Source organism: Zophobas morio, unplaced genomic scaffold (genome assembly GCF_036711695.1).
Source record: "Zophobas morio isolate AGI-343-1 ecotype UQ-CSIRO unplaced genomic scaffold, CSIRO_AGI_Zmor_V1 ptg000030l, whole genome shotgun sequence".
Taxonomy (NCBI): Eukaryota; Metazoa; Arthropoda; class Insecta; order Coleoptera; family Tenebrionidae; genus Zophobas; species Zophobas morio.
Genome location: NW_026972135.1, coordinates 18,684,370 through 18,712,202, shown reverse-complemented (window position 1 = coordinate 18,712,202; position 27,833 = coordinate 18,684,370). Strand labels below are relative to the sequence as shown.

General features: G+C 34.0%; 2 protein-coding genes across 7 annotated transcripts; one reads left to right on the top strand and one right to left on the bottom strand.

Annotated features, from left to right (window-relative positions):
• Positions 1-26: 26 nt before the first annotated feature.
• On the bottom strand, positions 27-27,812 carry LOC135139154 (chorion class high-cysteine HCB protein 13-like). 3 transcript variants are annotated; one of them, XR_010282128.1, is made up of 4 exons: positions 27,620-27,812; positions 27,371-27,553; positions 22,463-22,698; positions 27-2,824 (listed from the first exon to the last, which is right to left on the bottom strand). XR_010282128.1 is itself a non-coding variant. In XM_064069279.1 (3 exons), the coding sequence occupies exons 1-3, from the start codon at positions 4,316-4,318 to the stop codon at positions 2,492-2,494; spliced, it is 387 nt and encodes a 128-aa protein (XP_063925349.1). In that variant the 5' UTR covers positions 4,319-4,624; the 3' UTR covers positions 27-2,491. The 3 variants fall into 3 exon arrangements, 1 of the variants encoding a protein (XP_063925349.1); XR_010282129.1 differs by having other exon boundaries at positions 27,477-27,553; XM_064069279.1 differs by lacking the exons at positions 22,463-22,698; positions 27,371-27,553; positions 27,620-27,812 and adding exons at positions 4,213-4,240; positions 4,293-4,624.
• LOC135139151 (uncharacterized) lies at positions 17,827-22,783 on the top strand. Of its 4 annotated transcripts, none has more exons than XM_064069274.1 (3): positions 17,827-17,942; positions 18,309-18,374; positions 18,718-22,783. In XM_064069274.1, exons 2-3 carry the CDS (start codon positions 18,348-18,350, stop codon positions 22,738-22,740), a joined length of 4,050 nt encoding a protein of 1,349 aa, XP_063925344.1. In that variant the 5' UTR covers positions 17,827-17,942; positions 18,309-18,347; the 3' UTR covers positions 22,741-22,783. The 4 variants fall into 4 exon arrangements, with proteins under 4 accessions (XP_063925344.1, XP_063925343.1, XP_063925345.1 ...); XM_064069273.1 differs by having other exon boundaries at positions 17,827-18,004; XM_064069275.1 differs by having other exon boundaries at positions 17,829-17,926.
• Positions 27,813-27,833: the final 21 nt, after the last annotated feature.

Genomic DNA, 27,833 nt, shown 5'->3' with positions numbered 1-27,833 from the left:
TTTACGGCAACTTGTAAGTAATTTTAGTCTAAACAATAATATACAAATTTTTACAAAAAAAATGTAACAATAATGTTTAGAAAAACATAAACAAATCAGAGCAAATAATTTCAATACGAGGCGTTTTTAAAAGGTATGCAAAAATAAAAATTAATAAATCAGCCATCTCAGACACCCATATAAAACTGTTTTCATTGTATATATCTCTCTAAAAAAAAAAAATTGCCCCCTCCGCATTTTGTCTCTCAAATTAAGTGTCCGATTTAAAAAAATCTATCTTTTTTTAAATAATGGGAAAAATGTGTTTTTCTCCAGCCGTCGTAAAGCATAACACTTTGAATGACAATTTCAACACTAAAAGTAGACGTTTTTGTAATTAAGAAAAAACACTTGCGTTACTAAGGCAACATTTACTTTTAGTCCTAGGATTTAAAACAAATGATAATTAATCTCAAACTATATTTTTTCGTCGATTTTGAAAATATTAATAACGTTGTCTTTGTTAATAATTAAACAGATTACATAATTTCTAAATTTTAAAATTGATATTAAATGTAAAATTAGAACAACTTTCAGAAAATTGGATTAACGATTTGCCGTCAATATTATCCCTTGTAATAGCAGTGTTAACAATGTTTGTCAATGTTGCTGCTATTTCATTGTCAGTTACGTCTTTGGTAATATTTACTTCGTTACTCTCTTCGGTGGTTTTTGAGGAATCACTCCACTTGTACTCGCTTCATCTAACCAAAAAAATGTTCGCGTCCAATGTTCCTTGTGTTTCACTGATTCGTCTATGTACACGCTACACTATTCGATTTCCACCCTCCGTGTCTCTTGAGAGATATATAACATCCAGCATCTACAAGGAGACTGACAGACGTGCGACGTAAACAATCTCCGTTATATTCATTGGGATTTTCCAGTTTTAAAAATTTAGCTACTTCTCGTAGAGCATCGCTAATTTTGTGAGTCCCAACTACTTGTCGCTGACACTTTCCATTTAAGTATTTAACGAAAAATCGAAGTTCATAAAAATGTTTTTGTCCAAGAGCTATATATTTCTAGTAAATATTAAAATATTTTTCCCCATAACGGTAATGAGGAATCGTTACGAGTAAACCGGATTTAACATTTTCAATATTGTCTATTCTTAATTCGACCAATTCCTGACACCGGCATGCGCCACTCACTCCGAAAACGACCTGTAGGACAACTTATAAAGTGGAATCATTTCCTTAACTTAAGCTAAGTTAAATTTACTTTCGTAAATAAATATTTTTGATCTTGTCATGACCGAATTTAAATCAAAATTTTCGCGCTGAAATTAATAGCAGCGCAAAATCACATTTGAATAATTTGAATTTGAGAAAGAAACAAAAATTTCATTAAAAAAAAATCGTTAAACATAGGCAACCAGGTGCACGGTAACGCTTGCTGGATAGTTGGACAATTAGTAGCGCTAGGGATTTTAGTTAGAGGGTTGGTGGTTAGACAGAGGACGGCATGGCGGAGCGTCAGTCTGATTATGGTTTTGTGAATGTACACACGTGGTAAGAGCTAGTTCAGAAAAAAAAACTATTCAGAAATGCTTGAATTTTATGGTAGTGTAACCCTTATACCTAATTTCAGTTGATTTGTACAATTGGTTCTCAAGATATTTAACCGGTTCTAGCGACCCTGTATAGTCATTAATAATTAATACTTGCTCTTCCCGCCTTTTTCTGAAAAACATGGTACGTACTATGAGCAGAGACAGGATTTGACGCATTTTTCTTAAAATCTCGTCTGTAGTCGTGAGACTTGTATCTCTTTAATCTTTTCTTCTAATAAATAAACTTTTATGAAGGTCCCAAACGGTCGATCAGCTTACCTGCCTAGTGATTGACAGCTGTCTAACTCTCTCCATAGTGTTTGCATTGTGGGTTGCCTAATTTAGAAAACAGAAATACGGGCTCGGTCCGACGGAGCATGTTCATCATTTTAGCATTTTTACTACAACCTTGCTTTCTTTTTATAAATCCTTTTTGAAAGAACTTTGGAAAAAGAACATCAAAAATTGTTCACCTGAAACTTTCTGTTGAACTACGATTCACATTTTTTACCTTGAAAGTAAAATTAGCCCGCCGCAATTTTTTTTTAACAACCAACGAATTGCCATAAATCAGTAGCACACACAAAATTGTGATAAGTAGTTTTTTAGCGAATTTTACTTCAAAAACGAAAGAACATTTTTTATTAAGGTGATTTTGAGTTTATGATCTGTGCTTCTCATGTCGAATTTCCCGTTTCTTTTTTTACATACCTCTCAAAAACACCCTGTGCACAATTAAAAAATGCTTGTGTGAATTGTCATCAAACTTTTTTACTAAAAGTCCGCCAAAACTTCAGTTTACTTTGCAATAGTTACACGTAGGCAAGAATTTTAAATGAAAATGAACTTTTTTGAAACTCTGTGTTGGTTTATTACCGAATTAAAAAACCTTTACAATTATTCACAGTCGCAATCACAGTCACAATCACAGTCGCAGTCGCAATCACCACACTTTCCACAGTCGCAGTCGCAGTCGCAGTCACCACACTTTCCACAATCGCAGTTACAACATCCACTGTGGAAATTACAACAAAGATTCAATATGTAGTCCCTACTGTCACAGGTGTAGTAAATACAACAGTTGCCTTCACTTAATTTATCATTTTTTCTGGGTTGTTGGGTAACAACCTGTTCGGCTTGGCATAAAATCTGCTGTTCTGGGATAATTATTACATCTACTAAAACTTCATCTTCTGTAAGGATAAAATCTGGAACCATAGCGCACTTTGTCTGCAAAAAATAACAAGATTAGTACGAATATGTATTTACACAGAATATTGTTACGAAATAAACCCAGACGCCGCCCCGGATTACCGGAAGTCTCGATTGCGGCGTCCAGAAAAACGCTCGAAGCGGCGTTCGCTAAGGAAAGGCCTAGAAACGGAAGTCGCGATGGATTCCAGAAAGACCTCGATTAGGAAACATCGAGAAGGGAATACGAGTTTAAATAGAGGCCACCGTCGGGAGCGGGGAATTCAGTCGAACCGCGAGTCCAGCGAATGTTAAGTCAGCAAGTCGAGTGGACCACGGAGTTATTCTGTACATAATCATTGTAAAAGTTAGTGTACAACGCGAGCTATTAAGAAATAAATTGTTGGGTACATCGTAACAATATTTAATTTTAACTACATATTAAATAGTGCAACCTTGTTAAATTAAATACAAAAGTATACCACAACAGACAAGAAAGTAACTTTCCTCTGTTAATTCTAATAGCTTTTTCTTCTTCAGTTTCACGACAAGATACAATAGACAAATACAAGTGTTATTATCTAATCTTGAAATGCAGTAGTGCAAATTAGCACAACATAACGTATAGGTTTTGGGACAAAGGGATCATCATGAATGATGAAAAATATTTCAAATTATCCCATTCAGAAACGAAGGTTAATGAGGGATTTTATGCGGAAGCGAAATAAAATTTGAAGATAAAATTTTGGTATGGTGTGCCACAGTAGGTAGGCATTTGATCTAAATATCCAGCACTTTATGAGGCACATTAGAACAAAACTTTGTAGAATAGAGGACAATGGACCACTTAGTGTTGCTCTGATTTTTTTTTAAGTCTCAAAAGTTAAGTTATTCGACGCTCTTGAATTATTATTTTTTAACTACAGCAGGGCCTCTTCCAAAAATTATTATTCTTTCTGTTAAAAATAATGTTTCGCGCCGTATAAATTTTGATTCATGTACTTTTTTTTACTATGTCACTGCTTGTGTTATTACATTGATATCCCGAATCAGCTTTAGCCATCAAAATACTTATGAAGGAATATATAGGTATGTTACTCAACGACGAAGATAGTTTTGTTATCAGGTTATGATTTTATTTATAGCTGAATTTACTTACTTGAGCGTCTGTTTTGATGTGTTATTATCATTAGTTTGTTTGTTTTTCTTTTTTTAATTCAAGCCAAAGAGAATCAGAGTTTATTCATTTTGTATATTCGTACCTAATACCTTGAACCTCTAAGTTCTAATGGAGCAAAGATATTTTGATCCTCTTCTTTCTTTAAAGTCTAGGAAACTATGACAAGGAAGAAACTTAAGTAATACAACTGAAACTAATATTATCCACTACATTTAGAGGTACGATTTACAACAATATTGTTACTTACTATAGATCCTTCTGTTTGTGTACTCACACTAAAATCACAAATTATCTCGTAATTTTAAAGTAATTATGCTTAATTCTAACCTGGTAGTTGATTTAAGTTGCCCCATTTGTTCTAATACTTATTCTTTACAATATATAAATAATATTACACTAACCTCACCAGGAGGGTTTTAATAAAGATTCATTCTCGATAAAGCAGCATAACTCTAAAATGTCAGGCAAGAACCAGACTGGAGCCATTCCAGTCAATAATGCGCAGTTCACTAAAGTTAACCCTACTTTCAGAGAAAATGTTTTAATTTATTGCTTGTGTTTTTATTATATATTTCCAGGTAATCGTTTTCTAAGAGAGCGGGAGTTATCTGTTTAAAATCCCTAAAACAAATACTACTTTGTGTAGAAATAGGAATGTTTGCTACATTGAAATGAAGTTTCAGGTACAGGAAATACGACAAACTCATCAAGCTCTCGCTGATCGCCCTTCAGACAAGACAGGAATCAATAAGTGGTAGTTTATCAAGTAATGATAAAATCATACTGACAACAAAAAAAAAATGAAACGACCCGCGATCCCGCATCGAATTTTATAACATAATGAGATTATATAACATTAGAAAACTGTTTGAGAAATTTACAGTTGACTTTGACTGTTTTTCTTATGGGTAAACTATTACGTTTCTAATATTTACTGGTATAGAACAAAAGTGGAATTTTGGCCTCTGTATATCCATCATTAATGAAGCTAGGAAAATTAACGCATGCATTATTCCGTGCTCCCAACTATACCCTTCAAAAATGAAACCTACCTTTTGTAAATAAATCTTTTTTTTTATTATTTATCATTTTCAAGTAAATGCCAAATCTGATAATTTTCCACGATTGCAACTTATCGATAATTTGCGCTAGTGTAAAATTATCGTTGAAACTCAATTCTAATTGGTTGTCATACGAAAATATAAATGATTTGACTGGATCAATTTTTTGCAGGAAATAATCAAAATTTTAAAAATACAAAAATTGTCAACGTTTTAATTAATTTTCAATATGTCCACATTTTTTTTTATATATAAATAGAGAATGCGCAGATAACTAAAAACCTGACTTCGCGAGTTCAGAAATGGAATGGAAGTTGTCACATTGCCAGCTAATAAATTAGGTTCATTTCTTTTAGAATTAAACAATGCAAGAAGTCCAGTCAAGATTAGAACCTAATTCACTATTAATTAATGATCTAATTATAACTCCACAGATGTGATTCGATTTTACTTACTAAAAAAAAAATGAGACCATAATAGTTAAGAACGTCACACAATAAACGTAAATAACGAAATGAATATTAAAAAAGATTAAAAATAGAAATGCAAACAGACAAATATCGAAAGAAAACTAGGACATAATATGTAATGTCTAAAATGAAAGGAAAAAAGGAAATTAAAAAAAATAACGTTTCTGACCACGTCACATATTTAGATATTAATCAATAATCATTTGAGCGCCTTGCTTTTGCCGCATTTTACTTAAAAAAAATTTAACATCATCAAATTTTTGGTAGAAATGCTAATTAACGATTTATCAAATGTAAGATAGGTTCTAAGAGAAAAATTGGGTTCTTTTAAAAATATGTGTCCTGGAAGTGTAGTATTTTGTTGATTTCACTTGACAACCTTTTAACTTTTGTTTTTAGTTATTTTAAAATAATTTATTTTTGAAGGAAACATTAGTAATTAGAAAATATCAAATTAGACTAGAAAATGATAACAATTTAAGTCATGTAAGAGAAAACTTTTCACAACCAGTCATTTAAATATGTAGACAATTACGATTGATGAACATTTAATGACTGCAACAAGTAATTTTTCCCTAAATTCGAATCAGTTGCACATACCGATCCAACCAAACGTATTCCAACTGCGTCCAGAATACCTGGCAACAGAATTTAGTTTACCTTAAAAAAATGAAGAATTTTGTGTTTTTTGCTTGTGTTCTAATAACAACAGTTTGCCACAGCGCACGATTGCGTAAGTCCTTTATACTTTTTCATGAGTTCACGTCTCCTAACAATCAGGGATTTTTAGCCCCCACATTTAAAAAATGCAACAGAAATGAAAACGGCTTCAATGTTTGCTTAAGCAACGCTATCGAAGACGCAGTTAGAAATTTAAACAAACCATACAAAGAAGTAGGTCTGCCAAGTCTGAATCCGTTGCAAATTCCAGCACTGACGATCGAAGCTGGACAGGGAACCGTGGCCTTCCAGCAAAAGTACAAAAATGTGACAGTGTGGGGTTTTGATAAAATTAATTGCCCCAAAGCTGAGTAAGTACAATTATTATTGTTGAAAAGTTCTCCAAACCTGTTTTTAGAATCGATTTCGAGAAAAGGACGATTGTTGTTGGTTGCACAACCCCCTTGAATAAAATGGAGTTTTATTACGCAATCAGCGGAAGAATTTTGTTATTGCCGATTTTCGGAAAAGGTCCAGGTTCAATAACTCTAGGTACGTAAAAAAAATTGAATAAAAACGAATATAAAAATATTTGTTTGTAGAGAACCTGAATGAAACCTTCACTTTTCACTTTGAAGAGTACGAAAAAAAGAATAAGACGCATTTTAAAGTTGTAAGTACGAAAATTACGATGGAGCCAGGACGGATTACGTTCAATTTGGAAAATTTGTTCAATGGTGATAAAGTGTTAGGCGATAATGTTTTGCGAGTTATGAATGAAAACTGGAAGGAAGTTTTTGAGGATGTAAAGGCTAGTTACGAAGATGCTTTTGGACAAGTCTTTGCGGCTTTGTTCAATAATTTGCTAGCTAAGGTTCCAGTGGAGCAAATTTTTGATAACTAATTCGAGGAAACATTATGATGTATTTGACATTGATTATTTATAAACGAAATAAAAAAGGACAGGCCCGAAGTTGTTTGTTTTTTAACACACCCAGTCGAGAATCTACAGACGAAATTGTAGGACCACTTAGTTTGAAAGTCACAAGCTCACAAGTAAATATTAAGAAAGGTTGACAATTGCGCTGAGTTTTTCTTTTTTTTATGATAATCATTTGTTTATGATTTTTTATAGTATAAAAGTAGTAACTTTTGACTATTTTTGCAGTAAACTTACACCTTAGCTAAATATTTGTAGTTTTACGTAATCTAACAAAATTTCTAATATAAGAACGAGAGTTGTCTGCAAGATTTTTTCTAACACTAATAGTAATAACTTATCCGAAATTTTCTTTCTTTAAAATAAATTATTTGAGACGCATCACAGTATATGAAATGCAAGGATTACCGTGGTAGTTGTGGTACTATAATAATAACAATAAATTAAAAAAAAATTGCGAACACGTTCTAGAAGAAATAAGAAAAACAACAACAATTGGAATGGATTTGTAACTCCGATTGCTACTTGGTGGTTGATTTAAAGAAGGCCAAATCCAGTCTCGAACGTTGTTTTATAAGAGCAGTTAAAAATTTTTCGAACATTATTTCGAAAAATTACAAGATTTGATTTCGCGAATTTTATTTCTTTATGGCAACCCTTATAAATTAAAATAAAGATATGTGTATGTACTATGTATATAATAAAATCATTTGTGCTTGGATTATGTCATATTGTTCGTAAGTTTTGATATAGATTGAGTAGATCTGCTTGTATTGCATTATAAACAGCCTAGCAAATTTTCTTTCTATGGTTTATATTCCACCGAGATGTTCTATAAATGAATGCATGATGTTTGTTGAATGCCTTTTGGCTCTACATTGTCTGTACAACTCAAAACTTATTATTGTAGGAGACTTTAATACTCCAGAATTTTTGTAGTCCACTCTGATTGATGATGATAAATTAAGCAATCTATGAAATATTAGAGATTTTTTTAAACTTACTCAGTATAATAATATCCTCTATACAGATGATCGAATACTAAACCAAAGATCCAGTAGTATTGGAGGATGTGTAACATCCGTCTTTACATGTTATGTTTTCCTTGTGAGAATCAGCGATCAAAATGTATTCACTTCAACAATAATCGTCACTATAAGTTTAAAAGAGCAACCTTTTTATCTCTTTATTGTGAGCCAACAGTTAATTTCAATTTTGTGAAGAATATAAAATATGTAGATGTAGCTGTTCAGTTATTGTAAGAAAAATTGAATGGAATTTTCAAAAAATGGGTATCTCAAAAGCAAACCCCTTCAGCCATTTTCCTGTTTGGTACAATAAACAAACAATTACGTTGATAAAGTTAAAATATAAATCTTCTTATGAAAATTTTAAGGTGCTACGAGCCGAGTTAAGAAAAAAGTTAAAGAAATATATACTTGTTATTTGAGCAATAGCACCACTTTGAAAAAACAACCAAAAAAAAATTGGAATTTCTTTAAAGCTCGTAATAATTTCATCACTCATATCACGTGTACATATTGTGGCATATGGTGAACATAAATTTGATAATCTCCAATCTATTGTTGATGCTTTTGCGAATTTTTTTGGGACTGCGTGCATCTGATCGACCATCGGCTAGTCTTGACAATAATGATGGACTCAACGTCAGTCACTTTGGTATCAAATCAGTAGACAAAATAACGGTGTTACTGGCGCTAAAGAAACTAAAACTAAATATAACAGCGGGTCCAGATCTGATTCCTTCCGTCTTAATAAAAGATTGTGCAATAGTTCTGCCTAGACCTTTAAAAGTCATTATTCTAGAATAAGAAGCACGATACTGATATATGTACATATTTTACTGCAAACCCTCAGATATGAAATTTCCTCGTCTTACTGTCCATTAGTAACGGATAACTTTCTCTTTACTGTCTTTATTAGTCTTTTTTTTGTTGTTTTTTGTTTTTCTTACTTCTTTTCTGTGATATGGGTTTGGTAACTCAGTATTTGGGCTGTATCCTGTTGAGTTATTTCAAATTTGAGAAATATATTCATCAAGCGGAAATTTGTTCAAATTTATTGCAAATTCAACACATCACAATCGCACCGTTGTACTGTTAACACATTCGCTGGCAAGGCGGACACCGGTGTCTGTTCATTTCCTCTTTCACTACACCGCGGCGGACACCGGTGTCCGCTGTAACTTGTTTTTTACACTGAGCGTACACTGAATTAAGCGTTGTAGTTGGCAATGTGCGTAATTTGCCGTATGTGGTTTTCTAATAAGAACCACTATTGTCCAGTTATATGACGTGTCCGCCACATGTGTCCGCCTCGGCGCCTGTGAAAATTTCAATTTCTTGCTTACTAGCTTACTGCAAGACGCCAGGGCAGACACAATTTACATTTTTTTGCACATATAATAACAAATTACGTAAAAGGTTTTAAAATACATATACAGGGTGGCTTTTTTAAATCTGAAACTTTCCAATATCTCGAAAAATAAGCACTCTGCGAAAAAATGTTCAGAATCAAAATTTAATCATTCAACGGAGAAAACGCATCGGTACTAAAATTGTTTCCACTCCCCTCTCCTTTATTTTCCGAGATGTTTAAAAGCTTTGGGTTGAAAAAAGTGTATATTGCTTTATTAAATAAAAACATACATCATTCATTCTAATAAAATGAACAAAACACATCTCAAAAACAAAAAATAAACTCATTTCGCCGAGAAATGCAAGTTTAGACACGAATTTACTTGTGTCCGCCTTGGCGTGGTAAAAACTTCAAACGTGTCCGCTGAATGTGACTTCTTTGACGCTAGGAAACGAAGATTTTCGTCAGTCAAAACATAATTTGTTCGATTTCTTTAGTGGTGTTTATATTCAAGACATGGAGTATTGTTTATTATTATTATTATTATTATTATTATTGAAGTCATAGAGCAGAGGCTGGAGCCTATTATGCTCGACGCGAGGAACCCTGTACTGGGAGCTGTTATTCACTACCATATCTATTAAGGGGGCACTCGAACGACGACTGGAACATCTGTATGTACATACTTTTTTTTTTCAAAGATCCATCAAGTGGTTGTATAGTTTATTTTTAAAGGAGGCAGTGCTACTTGACTCGATGAGATCTGAATCTAAACTGTTTCATACGTTGAAAACTCTGTTTGATAGAAAATTTTGACGCCACCTGGTCTTGTACTTTTCATGATTCAACTTCATTGAGTGACCGCGAAGATGATAGGCAGCAGATAATTAAAAAATATTCGAAAGATCTACACCAAATTGGCACGTAAGAATGTTGTAGGTGCACACAATGATACGACGTTTTTCCAAAGAAGGAAGTTTAAGTGAAGAAAGTCTAGCATCGTAAGGTTTATCCTTTAAAGTTTGTACAGTTTTTAAATAGCGACGCTGCACTTTTTCTAGTAATTGTTTGTTTCCAATTAAGCTCGGTGACCAGATTACACTTGCATACTCTAAAATGGGACGTATGTAGGAGACAAGTAAAGTTTTGGATAATTCTTCCGTTGGACTTACAAATGCTTTTTGTATTAGATAAATACTTGACTGTATTGTTACGATAAATTGTTGTCTAATAGTACGCCTAGGTCCTTGATCTGATTAACGGATTGTAGGACATGGTTATCAAGAGTGTACGGTATGTTTGGGAGTTTGGGTTATCCCAGACGGAAAACGACACATTTTTTGTTGTTCAAGGGCATTAACCAGGTGGACGTCCAGTTGCGTGCTGTAAGCAAATCGCTTTGAATTATTTGGGCGGATGTTAAGGGGTTGTTCAACAATCTGCCGTCATCAGCATAAAAAGCATGAGGTGATTTTAACAAAGACAGAATAAATAAAAACAGTCGGATATGTACACAAGAAACAGTATCGGGCCCAACACCGATCCTTGAGGGACACCTGAAAGCACTTCCCGGTTGGAAGAATAACAAGAACCCACTCTTACTCTAAAGCTACGTCCTCTCAGAAAAGCTTCAATCCACTGGAGTAAGAGACCTCTGATTCCGACATTATCTAACTTTCTTACAGGCCGACGGTGAGGAACGCGATCAAAAACCTTTTCAAAGTCTAAGTAAATAATATCGATCGCTTTATTTTGATCCAAAGATATCGTCTACATGTTAAGACACTGAAGCAAGCAAGTAACGGTAGATCTTCTTGATAGGAACCCATGTTGATTAACAGAAAGTATGCTTTGATCGTTTAAAAATCGAAACATTTGATTCCATATGATTCTTTCCATAACTTTGCTGCATATGGAAGTAAGGCTGATAGGTCTATAATTTTCTGCTATCGTTTTATCGTCTTTCTTATATATGGGTGTGGAGCCATATTGGGGGAAGAACTGAGTTCTGAAACGAAAGAGTCATAATGTGGGATAAAGGACCAGCAATCCAACTAGCACATTTTTTGAGTACAAGAGGAGATAAACCGTCAGGTCCGGGCGAGCTTTTTCAGAAATTTTGATTAACTCTGCAAGAACCAGTTCTTCGGTAAAATCAATATTCGAAAGAAACAGTTTTTATGGGGTGATAAACAAGGAGGTAGATTGGCATGAGGTTCAGAAGTGAACACACTTTGGAAGAAGTCAGCCAAAAGATTGGCCGATTGATGTTGATCACAGTCATATTGCGAGCCAGAAACCTTAAATTTGTTCCACAACGTTTTTTTTTATTTTAGCTTGTTTTAGAAAATGAGAAGAGATCCAGGGCTTGGTAAGAATATACTTAATATGAAAGGTAATAGTGTTTTGAGAGGTGAGATCAGATAATAATTAATTAATGCATGCATTATTCCGTGCTCCCTACTAACTATACCTTTCAAAAATGAAACCTATCTTTTGTAAATAAAAATCTTTTTTTTTTATTATTTATCATTTTCAACTAAATGTCAAATCAGATCATTTTCCACGATTGCAACTTGCAATTCTAATTGGTCGTCATACGAAAATATAAATCATTAGATTGGATAATTTTTTTTTGTGGGAAATAATCAACAAAATGCAATCAAATTTTCGGCAGAAGACTATACTTATTTTTAGATCCCAAATATTTTTTAACATTTCAAAAACAAACTAGCTACTCAAGATAAAAAAATTTAAAAATTTGATGCCATTTCAAAGGCTCGCCGATCGCTGCTTGTAAAAATAATAATTTGCGCAGCTGTAAAAGATGGAAATTTTAAAAATACAAAAATTTTCAATATTTTAATTAATTTTCAATATGTTCACGGTGTTTTTTTATATATAAATAGAGAATGCGCAGATAACTAAAAACCTCACTTCGCGAGTTCAGAAATGGAATGGAAGTTGTCACAATGCCAGCTAATAAATTAGGTTTGTTTCTTTTAGAATTAAACAATGCAAGAATTGAATATTAAAAAAGATTAAAAATAGAAGTGCAAACAGACAAATATCGAAAGAAAACTAGGACATAATATGTAATGTCTAAAATGAAAAGAAAAAATGAAATTAAAAAAAGTAATGTTTCCGACCACGTCACATATTTAGATATTAATCAATAATTATTTGAGCACCTTGCTTTTGCCGCATTTTAATTAAAAAAATTTTAACATCATCAAGTTTTTGGAAAAAATGCTAATTAACGATTTATCAAATGTAGGATAGATTCTAAGAGAAAAATTGGGTTCTTTTAAAAATATGTATCCTGGAAGTGTAGTATTTTGTTGATTTCACTTGACAACCTTTTAACTTTTGTTTTTAGTTATTTTAAAATAATTTCTTTTTGAAGTAAACATTAGTAACTAGAAAATATCAAATTAGACTAGAAAATGACAACGATTTAAGTCATGTAAGAGAAAACTTTTCACAACCACATTCATTTGAATATGTAGACAATTACGATTGATGAACATTTAATGACTGCAACAAGTAATTTCACCCTAAATTCGAATCAGTTGCACATACCGATCCAACCAAACATATTCCAACTGCGTCCAGAATACCTGGCAACAGATGTTCTGGACGCAGGACAATTATCTTTAAAAAATGAAGAATTTTGTGTTTTTTGCTTGTGTTCTAATAACAACAATTTGTCACAGCGCACGATTACGTAAGTCCTTTATACTTTTTCATGAGTTCACATGTCTGCTAACAATCAGGGATTTTTAGCGCCCACAATTAAAAAATGCAACAGAAATGAAAACGGCTTCAACGTTTGCTTAAGCAACGCTATCGAAGACGCAGTTAGAAATTTAAACAAATGATACAAAGAAGTAGGTCTGCCAAGTCTGCACCCGTTGCAAATTCCAGCGCTGACCATCGAAGCTGGACAGGGCACCGTGTCCTTCCAGCAAAAGTACAAAAATGTGACAGTGTGGGGTTTTGATAAAATTAACTGCCCCAAAGCTGAGTAAGTACAATTATTATTATTGCTGAAAATTTCTCCAAACCTGTTTTTAGAATCGATTTCGAGAAAAGGACGATTTTTGTTGGTTGCACAACCCCCTTGAATAAAATGGAGTTTTATTATGAAATCAGCGGCAGAATTTTGTTATTGCCGATTTTTGGAAAAGGTCCAGGTTCAATAACACTACGTACGTCAAAGAAAAATTAAATAAAAACGGATATAAAAATATTTTTTTGTAGATGACCTGAATGAAACCTTCACTTTTCACTTTGAAGAGTACGAAAAAAAGAATAAGACGCATTTTAAAGTTGTAAGTACGAAAATTACGATGGAGCCAGGACGGATTACGTTCAATTTGGAAAATTTGTTCAATGGTGATACGAGTAAAGTGTTAGGCGATAATGTTTTGCGAGTTATGAACGAAAACTGGAAGGAAGTTTTTGAGGATGTGAAGGCTAGTTACGAAGATGCTTTTGGACAAGTCTTTGCGGCTTTGTTCAATAATTTGCTAGCTAAGGTTCCAGTGGAGCAAATTTTTGATAACTAATTCGAGAAAACATTATGATGCATTTGACATTGATTATTTATAAACGAAATAAAAAAGGACAGGTCCGAAGTTGTATTTTTTAACATACCTAGTCGAGATCTACAAACGAAATTGTAGAACCACTTAGTTTGAAAGTCACAAGTAAATATTAAGAAGGTTTGAAAATTGCGCTGAGTTTTTCTTTTTTTTATGATAATCATTTGTTTATGAATTTTTATAGTATAAAAGTAGTAACTTTTAAGTATTTTTGCAGTTACACCTTAGCTAAATATTTGTAGTTTTACGTAATCTAACAAAATTTCTAATACAAGAACGAGAGTTGTCTGCAAGATTTTTTCTAACACTAATAACTTATTCGAAATTTTCTTTCTTTAAAATAAATTATTTGAGACGCGTCACAGTATATAAAATGCAAGGATTACTGTGGTAGTCGTGGTACTACAGTAATAACAATAAATTAAAAGAAAAAAATGCGAACACGTTCTAGAAGAAATAAGAAAAACAACAACTCATTGAACATCAGACACAAAAACACAATTGGAATGGAGTTTGTAACTCCGATTGCTACTTGGTGGTTCACTTAAAGAAGGCCAAATCCGGTCCGGAACGTTATTTTATAGTAGTTAAAAAGATTTTATTTCGCGAATTTTAATTTTTTATGACAACCCTTATAAATTAAAATAAAGATATGTGTATGTATATTATAAAATCATGTCTGCTTGGATTATGTCATATTGTTCGTAAGTTTGGATATAGATTGAGTAGATCTGCTTGTATTGCATTATAAACTGCCTAGCAAATTTTCTTTCTATGGGTATCTTGGTTTATATTCCACCGAAATGTTCTATAAATGAATGCATGATGTTCGTTGAATGCCTTTTGGCTCTACATTGTCTGTACAACTCAACACTTATTATTATAGGAGACTTTAATACTCCAGAATTTTTGCAATCCACTCAGATTTATGAAAAAGTAAGGAATCTATGAAATATTAGCGATTTTTTTAAACTTACTCAGTATAACAACATCCTCTATACAGATGATCGTATAGTAAACCTTGTATGTGGTAATTTCAACCTCATACGAGCCGAAGATCCAGCAGTACTAGGAGCATGTGTATCATCCGTCTTTACATGTTATGTTTTCCTTGTGAGAATCAGCGATCAAAATGTATTCACTTCAACAATAATCGTGACTTATAATTTTAAAAGAGCAGCCTTTTTATCTCTTTATTCTGAGCCAACAGTTAATTTCAATTTTGTGGAGAATATAAGATATGTAGATGGAGCTCTTCAGTTATTTTAAGAAAAATTGAATGCAATTTTCTTGTTTGGTACAATAAACAAACAATTACCTTGATAAAGTTAAAATATAAATCTTCTTATGAAAATTTTAAGAGCTGAGTTAAGAAAAAAGTTAAAGAAACATATACCTGTTATTTGAGCAATATCACTTTGAAAAAACAACCCAAAAAATTTTGGAATCTCTTTAAAGTTCGTAATAATAACATTTCATCACTCCCATGTACTATGGCATATGGTGTACATAAATTTCCAATCGGGCGATCGGGGAGAAGAACTGAGTTCTGAAACGAAAGAGTCATCATGTGGGATAAAGGACCAGCAATCCAACTAGCACATTTTTTGAGTACAAGAGGAGATAAACCGTCAGGTCCTGGCGAGAAGTTGATCTTCGACTACAGAGGTTCCAGGTGGTCGATAGATATATACCATTGAAAAGCTTTGGCAGCTGGATACACAGGTTACGCGTATCAGTTCTATGTTGCCGTAGTTTTTACTGCAGCTTGTAACTGAAAACTGTTTGAAAATTGTTCTATTTAACAAGGCATAGACTCCTCCACCACGCGAAGTACGATCCGTACGATAGAGGATGTAGTCGTTTAAACCAATCAAAGAGTCTGGGACAACGGGAGACAGCCATGTTTCAGTTAGCAGAATGCAGGCAGGATTTTTTTCTTGTATATATAGAGTAAGAGGGTCAAGTTTGGTGTACATCACCGAATATTGCGCGATTTTGTTTCGATCATGATACCATGTTTCGACATGGCCAGAAGACCTACGTACTGGTTGCTATGTTGAAAAAATGCCAGATTTGAGTTTCTCAAGAGCTGACTTGTAAACAGGACAAGAATGATCCCAGACCACGTGACTTGTGTCAAATTGTTTGCCTTCTTTGATAGATATTCGAATGCAGTTTATACATTTCAAGTTTTCGGCTACGCAGGCACTTAGTTTATGCTCACAGCTGCTTTTTGTACAGGAAATTTTCTTCTTGCACACGCGGGACGTATGGCCAAAATTGTTGCAATTGAAACAGCGGTTAGCATCTAGTCCGTCAAAAGCCATACAGTAACCGTACCCGGTAAAGAGTCCGCCAGCTGCCATTAATCTGCCATACGATTTTTTATCGACTTGCAGTAGAGCTTGGTACGTAGACCGTTTTTTCTTCGTTACCCAGAAATTTAAAATTGTTGAGCCAACTGATTTGAATCTCAAGTTTTGATCCGAAGATAAACACCCAACCAACATACCGCCGTTTTCTGTACTTTTCATTTTTGCAATCTGGATTTTTTCATTAGCAGGATCGATGGTAGAAGCAGTGTCGGTTTTCGTTTGGGCGAAGTTTTGTTCCGGATTCTTAGGTTCAATTATGACAGCTGGTTTCGTTTTCTTTTTTAATATCGAGGAGAATGAAGTTACAAGTTCCGGCTCCATGAATGTATCTTTTATCTGACGTTCGGCGTTTTTAATCAGATCAGTCTTTAAGTCGGAGAAAACTTCTTTCAGATTGCTAACCATTTCCTCGAATTTTTTCCCGAGAAACGCGTTCAGACAATCGGAATCAAAACTAAAACATTTTTTTAAACAATCCGAACATTTCCAGTTGAGACCTGGAACAGATTCCAGCTAATTTTGCAGGCTTTCGGGTACATCTACACATTTAAAGTGAAAACGCTTTTCGCATGTACCTGAGCAGGATAAATAGGCTGAAGATAGACGAGTTTTGATAGCGCTATGACACGCAAAGAGGTAACATGGTACCTTAGATTTGAAAGAATTGTCGAATGATGGAAATTAAGAAAAAGTATACTCTTTTTTTTGGCAAGCGATTTTTTTTTTTGACCGCTGGCCCAACGAACACCAAAAAACTACTGCGGCTTGGTAGATAACGACAACACCGAAAGAAGATATACGATAAATTGGTAATTAAAATGGAAAGTTCTCACCAGATTGGGATGAGGTGTGGATCACCGACTATTATAAACCAGGTAAAGTGGAGAACTCTCCCTGAATATGCACTTTTGTTAAATATAAATCAAAGGTAAACTTAGAAAAACACTCAGAAACTCGGAGCACGACGTGAACACCGCACCGTGAGCTCGTATATTCGTTTAGTTTACATTTTTGTAAAATATTTTGCGACGATAATTCAAACGAGTTGACATTTATTTTTTTATGAAGTAACATTAGTTGCATACTTCCAATGCGTTGATGCAGGCATTGATGCACGTTTTTTAAAACTGAAGATAAAAGGAATTAAGCCCTTACTTACTTTCATCATTTCAGAGCAGAGTTAAAAAAATGTCTGAGTATACATAAATGTTATATGGTTCGTATATTATTGTTAAACCACTGGTTAAATATTTTAGTTATTAGTGGTAGTCTTTATTTAGATCTACATGTGTAAAATTAGTTGCCTATATTGTAATTTGTTGTTTTTGCGCATTTTTATTTATACAAGTAATGTGAGTAATACATACGAGGTCATCGTTCAGATCGCAGGAATTACCCAGTCTGATTAGCTATAATCCCTGAAAAAGTATGTTTAAGTGAAAGAAAACATGATCCAGTAAAAATAAGTTAGTTTTAATATAAGTAGGTTCAATAAAATATGTCATGTTAACATATGTCCTCTGGATAGTTGATTTACAATCGAGGTAATATTGCTACGTTTTGTTTTTTCTAACCAACAAATTTTTAAAACTTTTACAAAGCGTTTTGACTGTTTACTGTTAGTTTTTCGCATGTAAAGTAAAGATATAATAGGAAATTGTTAAACAAGACCCTTTTCAAAGTAGGTATCATTATTTGTTAAAGTTGGTATCTAAGCAAATACTAGATTACCCAATTAGTGCATAATTTTAAAAATAATTCCTTTTTCGTTCTGAAAATCCAAACAGAACAGAACACAAATGTACCATATGCGCCCAATAGACATATAATAGATAACATTACTTCCAGATGTAGTTAAACATAACATCCAGCACCAGCCTGTTAAAGATGCAGATTCTTGAAGATCCCACTTTAGTGAGTATATTTGTTTACTATATATATACTAACATGTATAAACAACATAAATTACAGAACATTTATTACAATACTCAGACCGGTACTTGCGTGGCCCCAAATGTTCTCTAAAATATCTTATCTTTGGTGATATGACTACGATAATTTATGCTACAACGGATATCGCTAAAGATAATGACTTAAAAATTAAAAAACTAAAGTTGGCGCTGCCTGTCAAGGTTTAGCTGGTACTACTGCTCCCAATTTACCGTAACTTAGTTGACATTGTTTTGAATTTCCCGTATACATTTGATATCACAGCTAACTAATTCGTTTTATTTTTGATCATTTCTTTCTTTTATAGCTATTCCGTAAAAGAAAAGGGACAACGAACAAAGGAAGCGACTATGAAAACCTAATAATAGCTGAATTAATATTATCTTTCATAAATGATGACAAGGTGAAAGACTTTAAAGTATGGTCGAACGATGACAACTTTGGACTCTTCGACGATATCGTTATAGAAATCGAATTCGTTAACGGTAAAATAGATAAATATGCCATGCAAGTCAAGTATTCGAATGATGCACGGATTTTGACGAAAAATAGTTTAACAGAACAGAAAGGAAACTTTAGCATAGAGAAATATCACGCAGATTTCAAAAAATCAAAAATCTCCGATTATAAAATACTTCTTTATACTAATCGAAAATTTGACATTTCTGAAGGATTGGAGATCGACAGGAACATTAAAACTAGTAATTTTAATTTAATCATACAACAAGTGGAAAATAGTACACTAAATTCGGGACGTTGTTTTAAGCTGGCTTCTGAACCACCAGATGCGTTTTTTGACAACTTTTTCTTACTGACAAATCAGACAGACGTTGATGGTATTAGGAAAAATATTGAGGACTATTTTCACCAAAAATTTAACTGCCATGACTACTCGTTTAAAAAATTCATCGATTTTGTTACAGAGTGGAGTAATTTAGAGGGCAAAATGGTGAAATTATGTAAACGTTTGGTACAAACGAAAATAACTCTGATTTTATTATCAGAATTGTACCACCCACTCATCATCAACGGGAGCAACATAACCCCTCACATGAACCTACTAAGAAACATTATCATGAACTGCCACACTATTTCGTTTGTTAAATGTACAGAAAATGTCTTAGTCACACTTTGGAGTGATTTAGAATCTGAATCGGCCAAGCCTCTACTAACAAAATTGTCACGGTTGTACCATATCTCCATAGATAATAATATCTCTATATTGTTATGGCTCATGGGCAACTGTCCACTCATTGTCACACAAAATCCTGTTCTAGTCAAAGCAATAAATTTGTGCCCTGACTTAAATTTCGTAATACTGGATGACTCCGAAGGAACAAAAGTGTCAAATCTCGATGCTAGATTATTAGCCGATGTTGTAACAACCTTCAGATGTTCCCTACAAGGAAAATGCGATATCAGCTTGGAGAATGTGTTCAGGGAGGCTAAACTTATTGAACATATTGCAACCGATGATCTTATCAAAATGGTAGACTCTGTTTGGCACATAGAGGAACTAGAAATTTTGCCTTTTCCATACATTAGTAGATCTTTGTCTAGACATCTTTTTGACTCGGAAGTTCTAGATGGAATAAATTTTGGTTTATCAGGTGAAGCTTTCGTCATCATTACCAGCTACAAGAGATGTACGTGGATGAAATACCAGACCATGAACAGTGACAGCTTTTACGAGGTTGAAGAAGAAAACTGGGAATTTTGCAATGGGAAAGTCATCTTTGTCACTGACAAGGAATATACCAAAGAACAGTTTGACGAAATCTGTAACCTAAATAAAGGTAAACGCGAATATCACCACTTTAGATTAAATGGGCAATATCTGGAGTGGATAAGAAGCAAAGGTGGCATTAGAAAATACAAGAAATTTCTTCGAACGGGTTATGTGTCAGAATTAGATTTAATGCACTGCCAAGATGACAACAAAATTGATATTGTATGTGCCGGACCTGGAATGGGTAAAACCACACTAATGAAAAGTATCAAAAATAACACTTCACCTACATGTTGGACAATTCTAGTCGACACACGAAACCACTGCGGTTATTTTACGAACAAAACGATCTTCATTGAACGCATTCTGTCTGAAATGGATACTTCAGTAAGAAAAATTGTCGAGATTTTATTAAAACAGAAACGGGTTCAGTATATATGGGACGGCTTGGATGAAGTTTCCTCCCAAAATTTATCAAATATTTTGGACTTAATTGAAGAACTGTCTCAGACAAGCGCGAAACAATGGATAACATCACGTAACAACGTAGAACAACTTCTTGAAACACGGTTCAACGTTTTGTCAAGAAGACTAATCAGATTTAACCATGACGATCAAAAAAGATACATCGAACAACGTCTTCAGTGTTCGGAAGTCGATTTAGGTGGTATTTTCCAGAAAATCAAAACGAACATCCACCTACTGCCAACTAACGACATTCTGGGGACTCCCTTACTGATTTATCTTTTGACAGAATTGTTTCATAAAGATCGAGCGATTTATAAAACCAAGACCGAAAAAATTTTCTCAGTTGTCGACCTCTATGAACATTTCGTCGACGAAAAATTCAACATTTACTGCATGGAAAAAGAAAATATTGTTTGCGGGAATGACCTTGTCACTGAGAGAAACGCAGCTTTCAAACGACAACAAATTGAGCTTTACGAAAGAGTGGCTGTCAAAAATTTTGCTTTTGTTGGCATTAATACTGTTTTTCTTAATGGAGATCGGATTGGAATTATGGAGGTTAAAGAGAATAATCGAGTCGAGTTTATTCATAGGTCATTCGCTGAGTACTTTGCAGCTTGCTTTTTGGTGAAAAATCGTGACGCAGTTGTAACATTGCCTGACTTTCTTTGTAACGACAAGTACAATAATGTGAGATTTTTCTTTGATTTGCTGTTGGCTAAAAATTGTCCAGCACATGTGGCTGTGCTTTACAAAAATGTAGACCTACTCTTAAAATGTACCAAGGACGAAGTTGCTCGTAAAGATCAAGCAGGAAGAAACGTACTTCATGTGCTATGTACTTGGGGTGAAAAATTTGAAAGTATTAATGTTCAGAAGACGCCAAATGGATATCAAATTGATGAGTACTCGTTCGCAGCGACTGATATTCCGTGGTGCGATCAAGCCCTAAATACTGTTTGTGAAGTTTGTGATTCTACAACTCCAGACAACTTGTATAAATTTACCGCGCTCGATTATGCATACGAATCTCGCCGTTTAGGTTTATATATCAAATTATTGCGACATGAAGTACAGTTTGAAGACTACGACGACGTGGAAAGAATATGTTGTGTTATATGTCACTGTGTGATTATGGATTTTGTTAAAGTGTTTTTTATTATCAAAAACATTCCCCACATCAGTATCTCCTCTTGCGGAAGTTTGGGAAATCTAGCTGCAGATAATAACTCCTTGAACTGTCTCAAATATTTAGCAGACAAGTGCTATGACGACATCCCTGAATGGACATTAATACTGTGTGCGTTAGGATATTGCGACAGCGTCAAATATTTTATCAACAACTATTCACATATCAACGTTGCAAATGTTGTGTTGATAGCGATTGAAACCCAACAAGTGGATATTCTTCGGTTTTTAATAAACGAGAAAAATGTCGATGTTGATTTATATGACGATTTCTGGTACGGAGGGACCTTATTATATATCTCATCAAAACTCGGCTTGACAAAAAGTGTTCAGTGTTTAATTGATAATAAAGCTGACGTAAACGCTAGAAACAGTATAGGGAGGACACCCCTACATGTTGCCATAACGCCTGAGATCGTCACACTATTGCTTGACAATAACGCCGATGTTAATTTAACCGACAATTTTAACAACACACCACTTCACATAGCTGTGAGTAGAAGAGATGACGTCGCCAGTTCACTATTAAGATGTCAAAGCAATTTGCAAGAGATGCGTGGACGCAGCCCTACTTACAGTCCTTGTCCAATTAACAGTATTGAGATTGTCATGATATTAATACAAAATGGAGCCAATGTCAATCATGTAAATGATAATGGAAACTTACCCATTCACTCGGCGTGTCGTAGTAGAAATAATTCCATTTTTGGCTTCTTGATCGCCAAAGGAGCTGATATAAATGCAGCTAATAACCTCGGAGAAAAACCAATACACTTGAGCTGCGAAGAAGGATGTCTTGATATGGTACACTTGTTGGTGAGACAAGGGTCTAATATAAACTCGGTTACCACGTATGACGAAACCCCATTGGATATGTCGAAGTCGGATCAAATTATTCAGTTCCTAAAAAGTAATGGTGCCATTTCAAATAAAAATTGTAAATAGTGTTAAATTGCATATGCTGTAAATAAAATAGTGTTGGAATAAGGAGGAGAATTTTAATTTATATATTTTTGGGATGTGTGTGATAGGTTGACGAAAAATACACCGACTAGATTTTTACTCAGTACTTCTGGAGACCGGAATTGTAGATTAATATTCACATTAACAATGACAATGGGACAAAAAATTCTCCATTTGGTTCTAGGCTCATCACTCTACTTCCGCCATGCGGTCCCGTGCATAATTTAATTATGCCAACACCCTATCCAGAATTTTAAGCAACAAAGAATTTACATAATATCAAATTATGTATTAATTCAAATTATTACTTAGATCAAAATGAGTTAAACAAAATTGCGTCATGAATCGACTGTAAAATACGTGTAAAACCCTTAGATCATATAATAAATAGATACCAATACTCAAACTGAAAGCTGTGACTAGACATGAAGCTATCTGTTGTCGTTTTCTACGTCAAGGGGAGTAGTATAATGCTATCCTTGTGTGATCACCACATCTTCATCTTTGTTATATGCATTTATCTGTATCTGTCTATTTCACTTCCATCCTTGTATCGCACCAGCACAACAAATCGCTTTTGACAGATGTTTCTTCTAACCTCTCTTTCGAGTTGTTGTACAAAAAACAATTTTAGAATTTAGAACAAAGATCCTATTTTAAGTGATGTAATCATAAAGGATCACAATTTCTTCCCAATAATTTACTATTCCTTTCGTTATCTACTGTGAATTATTTATAAAATCAAGCTGTCAACATCTTTCGTACGAAGTTAGTTCAGACATACTTCCTAAAATTTAGGCGCGCAAAATTCAAATAGTGATCAGGCAAGGATAGCTTCATTGTAATCCCTCCATGCACAAGAGAGACGTGTGACAGGAGGATGTCGTCACAGGCGCTCCTAGGGAAAGAACACGGCGTGTGGTATCTATTTATTATATGATCTAAGGTAAAACCATGTATTGTGGTGTCCCAATTTAAATTCAAATTTCGCGCTGAGGGAAAAAAACAAAGCCGCGAAACTGCATTTGAATAATTTAAATTTGAAAAATAATTTAAGAAAATTGTTGAAGATAGGCAACGATGTGTTGCTAGGGTGGTAGCCCGTCCTAGGGAATTAGTGAATGTCAATCTTTAAGTTGGTAGTTCGCTAAAGGGGGCGGTTGCGGTTAGCAATGTAGAGAATATGCTCTCACTTGCTGTTTGCTATTTTGGTGGGGACTCCTGGTGTAACGGTACCAGGTGAAAATTAAGGGTCATTTAAATTTATTTTGAAGTTTCACAAAATAGCAGTTGTTTACAAAAAAATTAATTATATCGATGGCGATGACATCACAAATTCCCCCACAATTGATTATTATTAATGTTTTCCTAATCTGAATTGTTGTGAAGTTTCATACCCTCGTGGACTCGAAAAATTCTTTAATATTTTCTTACAGATTTAAGAGTTTGTTTCAAGTCTAATTGTTCTCTTGCAGGTCTAATAATATTTTGCGTCTTGAATTGAACATTTATTCTCGACGGCACCACCCTAAAATCTAGCGTTTCCGAGACTAGCTGATTATGAATTTAATCGTATTCAATATGTAATTTTTTGTATGTGATGTGGGAGTTTCGGTCCATGAGCTAATCTATAAATGTGATTTAATGAACTTGAAATAACACATGATTTAACATCGTGTAACTCTTTGTTGTTTAAAATTGTTGCTAAAATGTAGCATAATTTAACATCATGTAAATTATTTGTTGTTTAAAATTGTTGATAAAGTGTGACGTAATTTAACATCATGTAAATTTTTTATTGGTTGAAATTTTTGAGTCTAGCGTATAGTGAACCAAGAGCTATAAGGTTATATGGCCATCATAAAGTCATCCCATTGTGTCGAAGTTAAGTTGTTTACAATAGAAAAGGTTTTAGGGTCGTAAATAACGTGTCCACTGCAGCTCGACCGGCTCTTGTGGTTTCGTTCAGGGGCGGCTTTCACTAAATATGAAAATCCACCACTCCACTATTTCTTTACTACCTGCAGCCGCTGAGGGTTCCGAAATAACCACTCGCTTTGAAAGCCGGCCCTGTTAAATATGAGCAAGAAATGTTTAGAAGATGATTTATTGCCAACCGGTAAGCTTAGTGCGAACCACACAAAGGGGGTATTTATTTACGGTCAACTACTTTTATGATGGCCATATAACCTTATAACTCTTGGTTCACTATAATTCATTTAAGTAATTTTAATACTCGTTCAATCATCATTATAAATTAGAAACACATAGAATTTGAACTTAACTGAAATAAATAGGGTTCTAAAATTTTGTTCACATGTCAAATTTTAGCGGGATGTTTGGGTTACCACGATATCTAAAAGTTTTGGGTGTTTTTACTTAAGTTTTTACATTATCCACACTTGAAAACTTCTCAGTCGAGATTTATAATAGTTCATTCATGAAAACTAGTCTAAAACAATTATTATTATTTTGATCTTGACCGTATTTAATGTGTATTGTGTATTCTATTGTGCCTTATATTTTTTTTTCCTATGTGCTTTCTGCTTTGTATTATGTGATATGAGGATTTGTTGAATCCAACATATAACCTTGATGAACTAATATGGATGTGGTTTAATTATTATTAACTTGAATTAGTGCATAATTTAACCTCATGAATTCCTGTTGTTTGAAATTATTGGTGAAAGTGTGGCGTAATTAAATGTTGCTTGCTTCATTTCTGGTAATTCTAGTGCGCATTCAGCAGAATACACGATTTGTAGTCAAAGCTAGCGATTTTTTTTCTTTGAACAATTGTAAACTTTGCTACACATTTCACGCATTCGCTCAATGGCTGGTTGTTTTGCAATCCAAGGTGGAGCGTATAATATGCGGCAGGTTTTTTGGGAATAAGGATATGATGTGTGTTATACTGGTCAATATAGTAAAATCATTGAGGAAGGGTGACAGATTACGACGAGAAACTTAAATTCCGCTTTCGTTACGTTGTCTCTAGCACATTTGCTGGTTTCTCAACTGCCATAATTTAAATTTGCCACCACACCATGGTAATAACTTGAATATTTGCTTCCAGTTACTTTACTGGCAATTTCTTTTTTTTTCTTTGTACGTTTTTATACAGTGCGTTTTTTAACGGTGTCGTAAAATTGCGTTAGAACCATGAACCATCAAAAAGCCTAATGTCAACTGTGAATTTACAACCAGGACACAAAATTATACGTGTTGACGTAATCGTCAAAATTTCACATTTCGGATCAGAAACTTATCGTTCACTAATTATACTCGTTAAGGGGACCATGGCGTTGAATGCAATTTAATTTTCTTTAAATCCTATGGTAAAATTACAAACAAAATTACTAGTAGGTACATGCCAATTTTTAAACACGTGCTTTCACTGCACCACCAAACAACAAGTGAGGTCAAGAGACTCCCTAAACTACCAACCTAGAGAGTAATACTCGCTAATTACATAAAAACGCTAAAATATTGGTCAGGTTATTTTTAACTATGGCACTTTCCATATTAAGACATAAATAAAGTTAAGTCCATCCAATTTTTCTACGTAGGTTTTCGAAGAGCACTGATAAAATTGTCTGCAACTTATTAAAGTTTTTTGCGTCTATTTACCGTCTAGCCACTTGTCTACAATGCTGTAGACATCCCACATCGATCGCTTGCACCAACTTAAAGCAGGATTTATAGCTATTCCGCATACGGAAACGGGCCCGGATGACGCAACGGAAGAAAGTTCAACATCAAGCATCTTACGTATAAAAAGTCATTACAATAATTACCATCTTCATTCGAATGACTATAGGGCATTACATGACTGAAATGAAACGAAGCCATCCATTCCTCCCTACTTTCCCCTACACTATAAGGGTCAGTGTCACGTAAAAGGTATCATTCTATCAATGAATATCAAAACTTTTATCTTCCGAATTCCTCTAATTTCGAGACAATAATGGTGAGGTCGTGGGCTTAGAACAATAGTCAACTCAACAAATTTTACAGTTTGGAATTGTTTAAAATTTTTGGGACGACACGAACTAACGTTAAAGAAGTTCTAGCTAGAACTGACTCAACTAACTTTGTTTCAGTACATAATTATATTAACGTTAATCAAATTTTATTTTCTCACCTCAATATATATCGGTGGAGTAGTTTCGGAGAATATCTGTCTAATAAAAATTCGAACAGACGACAGACAAACGAAAACGGGGACCTATTTTTTCGCAGTCTAGGAGTCATGAAACTTTGAAAAAACATAAATGTTGCCAGGCGTCCACTGGACTCCATTACAATACTTCTTTAGCTTACGCCCAGGAAGTAATATGCTTTAAAAAGAGATCTTAGCTACTAGCGTTTTTGTAATATGGTTTTAGCTTTTAAATAAGTACATATATCCATTTCAAACTCTACTCGTTTCTTTTATCGAAATTTGTAAAACTGAATAACATGAGAAATTTTGCATTACGTAAATATAAATTAATTTTTTCACAAGATTATGACCTGAGATGCATGCTAGAACTGATTATGCTTTAAGGGCAGGGAATGTTTTATATGAATAACTTCTAAACCTGTAAAGTTTAAAGTAACCAAAATTTACATTTCGTTTTTAGTTTTCTTTTGTCTCTGCTGACGATTATTCAAGTTATACTTAGCCGCCACTTCTCTCAAGCTGTGAATGTATTTTGGCAAGCAAAATTAATTACTTGTTACGCTAATCCAACTATTTGATAATTAAGGATGCTTCTCGCAGTTTCAAGAATTTTCATTGGCTACCACAACACTGAAATTTAAAAGTTATAAAAAAATATAGAAAAAGGTATCGCGAAAGTGTCAAGAAAAACCTCACCTGATTTTCTTCCAGTGTATGACCGTGTTTTTTATTTGCCATTCTTTAACTTCTGTTCACACTTCACTTTTAATCCCTTTAAATCAGTGACCGTAACTTTCCGCTTATTCTTGTCGAAAACAATCGTCAACAGAATTTTTTCCGACCAAATGCGCGAGCCAAGAATAAATATAGAAAACCCGCAATGAATCAAATTTTCTTCCCAAATACACTT

Bases quoted from the DNA above. Each gene is read 5' to 3' on its own strand.
- LOC135139151 (XM_064069274.1), top strand. From the start codon at position 18,348: ATGCAGATTCTTGAAGATCCCACTTTA. The intron at 18,375-18,717 runs GTGAGTATATTT...TTTCTTTTATAG, and splicing joins TTCTTGAAGATCCCACTTTA to CTATTCCGTAAAAGAAAAGG.
- LOC135139154 (XM_064069279.1), bottom strand. From the start codon at position 4,318: ATGGGGCAACTTAAATCAACTACCAG. The intron at 4,241-4,292 runs GTTAGAATTAAG...TTGTGATTTTAG, and splicing joins CAACTTAAATCAACTACCAG to TGTGAGTACACAAACAGAAG. The intron at 2,825-4,212 runs GTAAGTAACAAT...TATTTTTTGCAG, and splicing joins CACAAACAGAAGGATCTATA to ACAAAGTGCGCTATGGTTCC.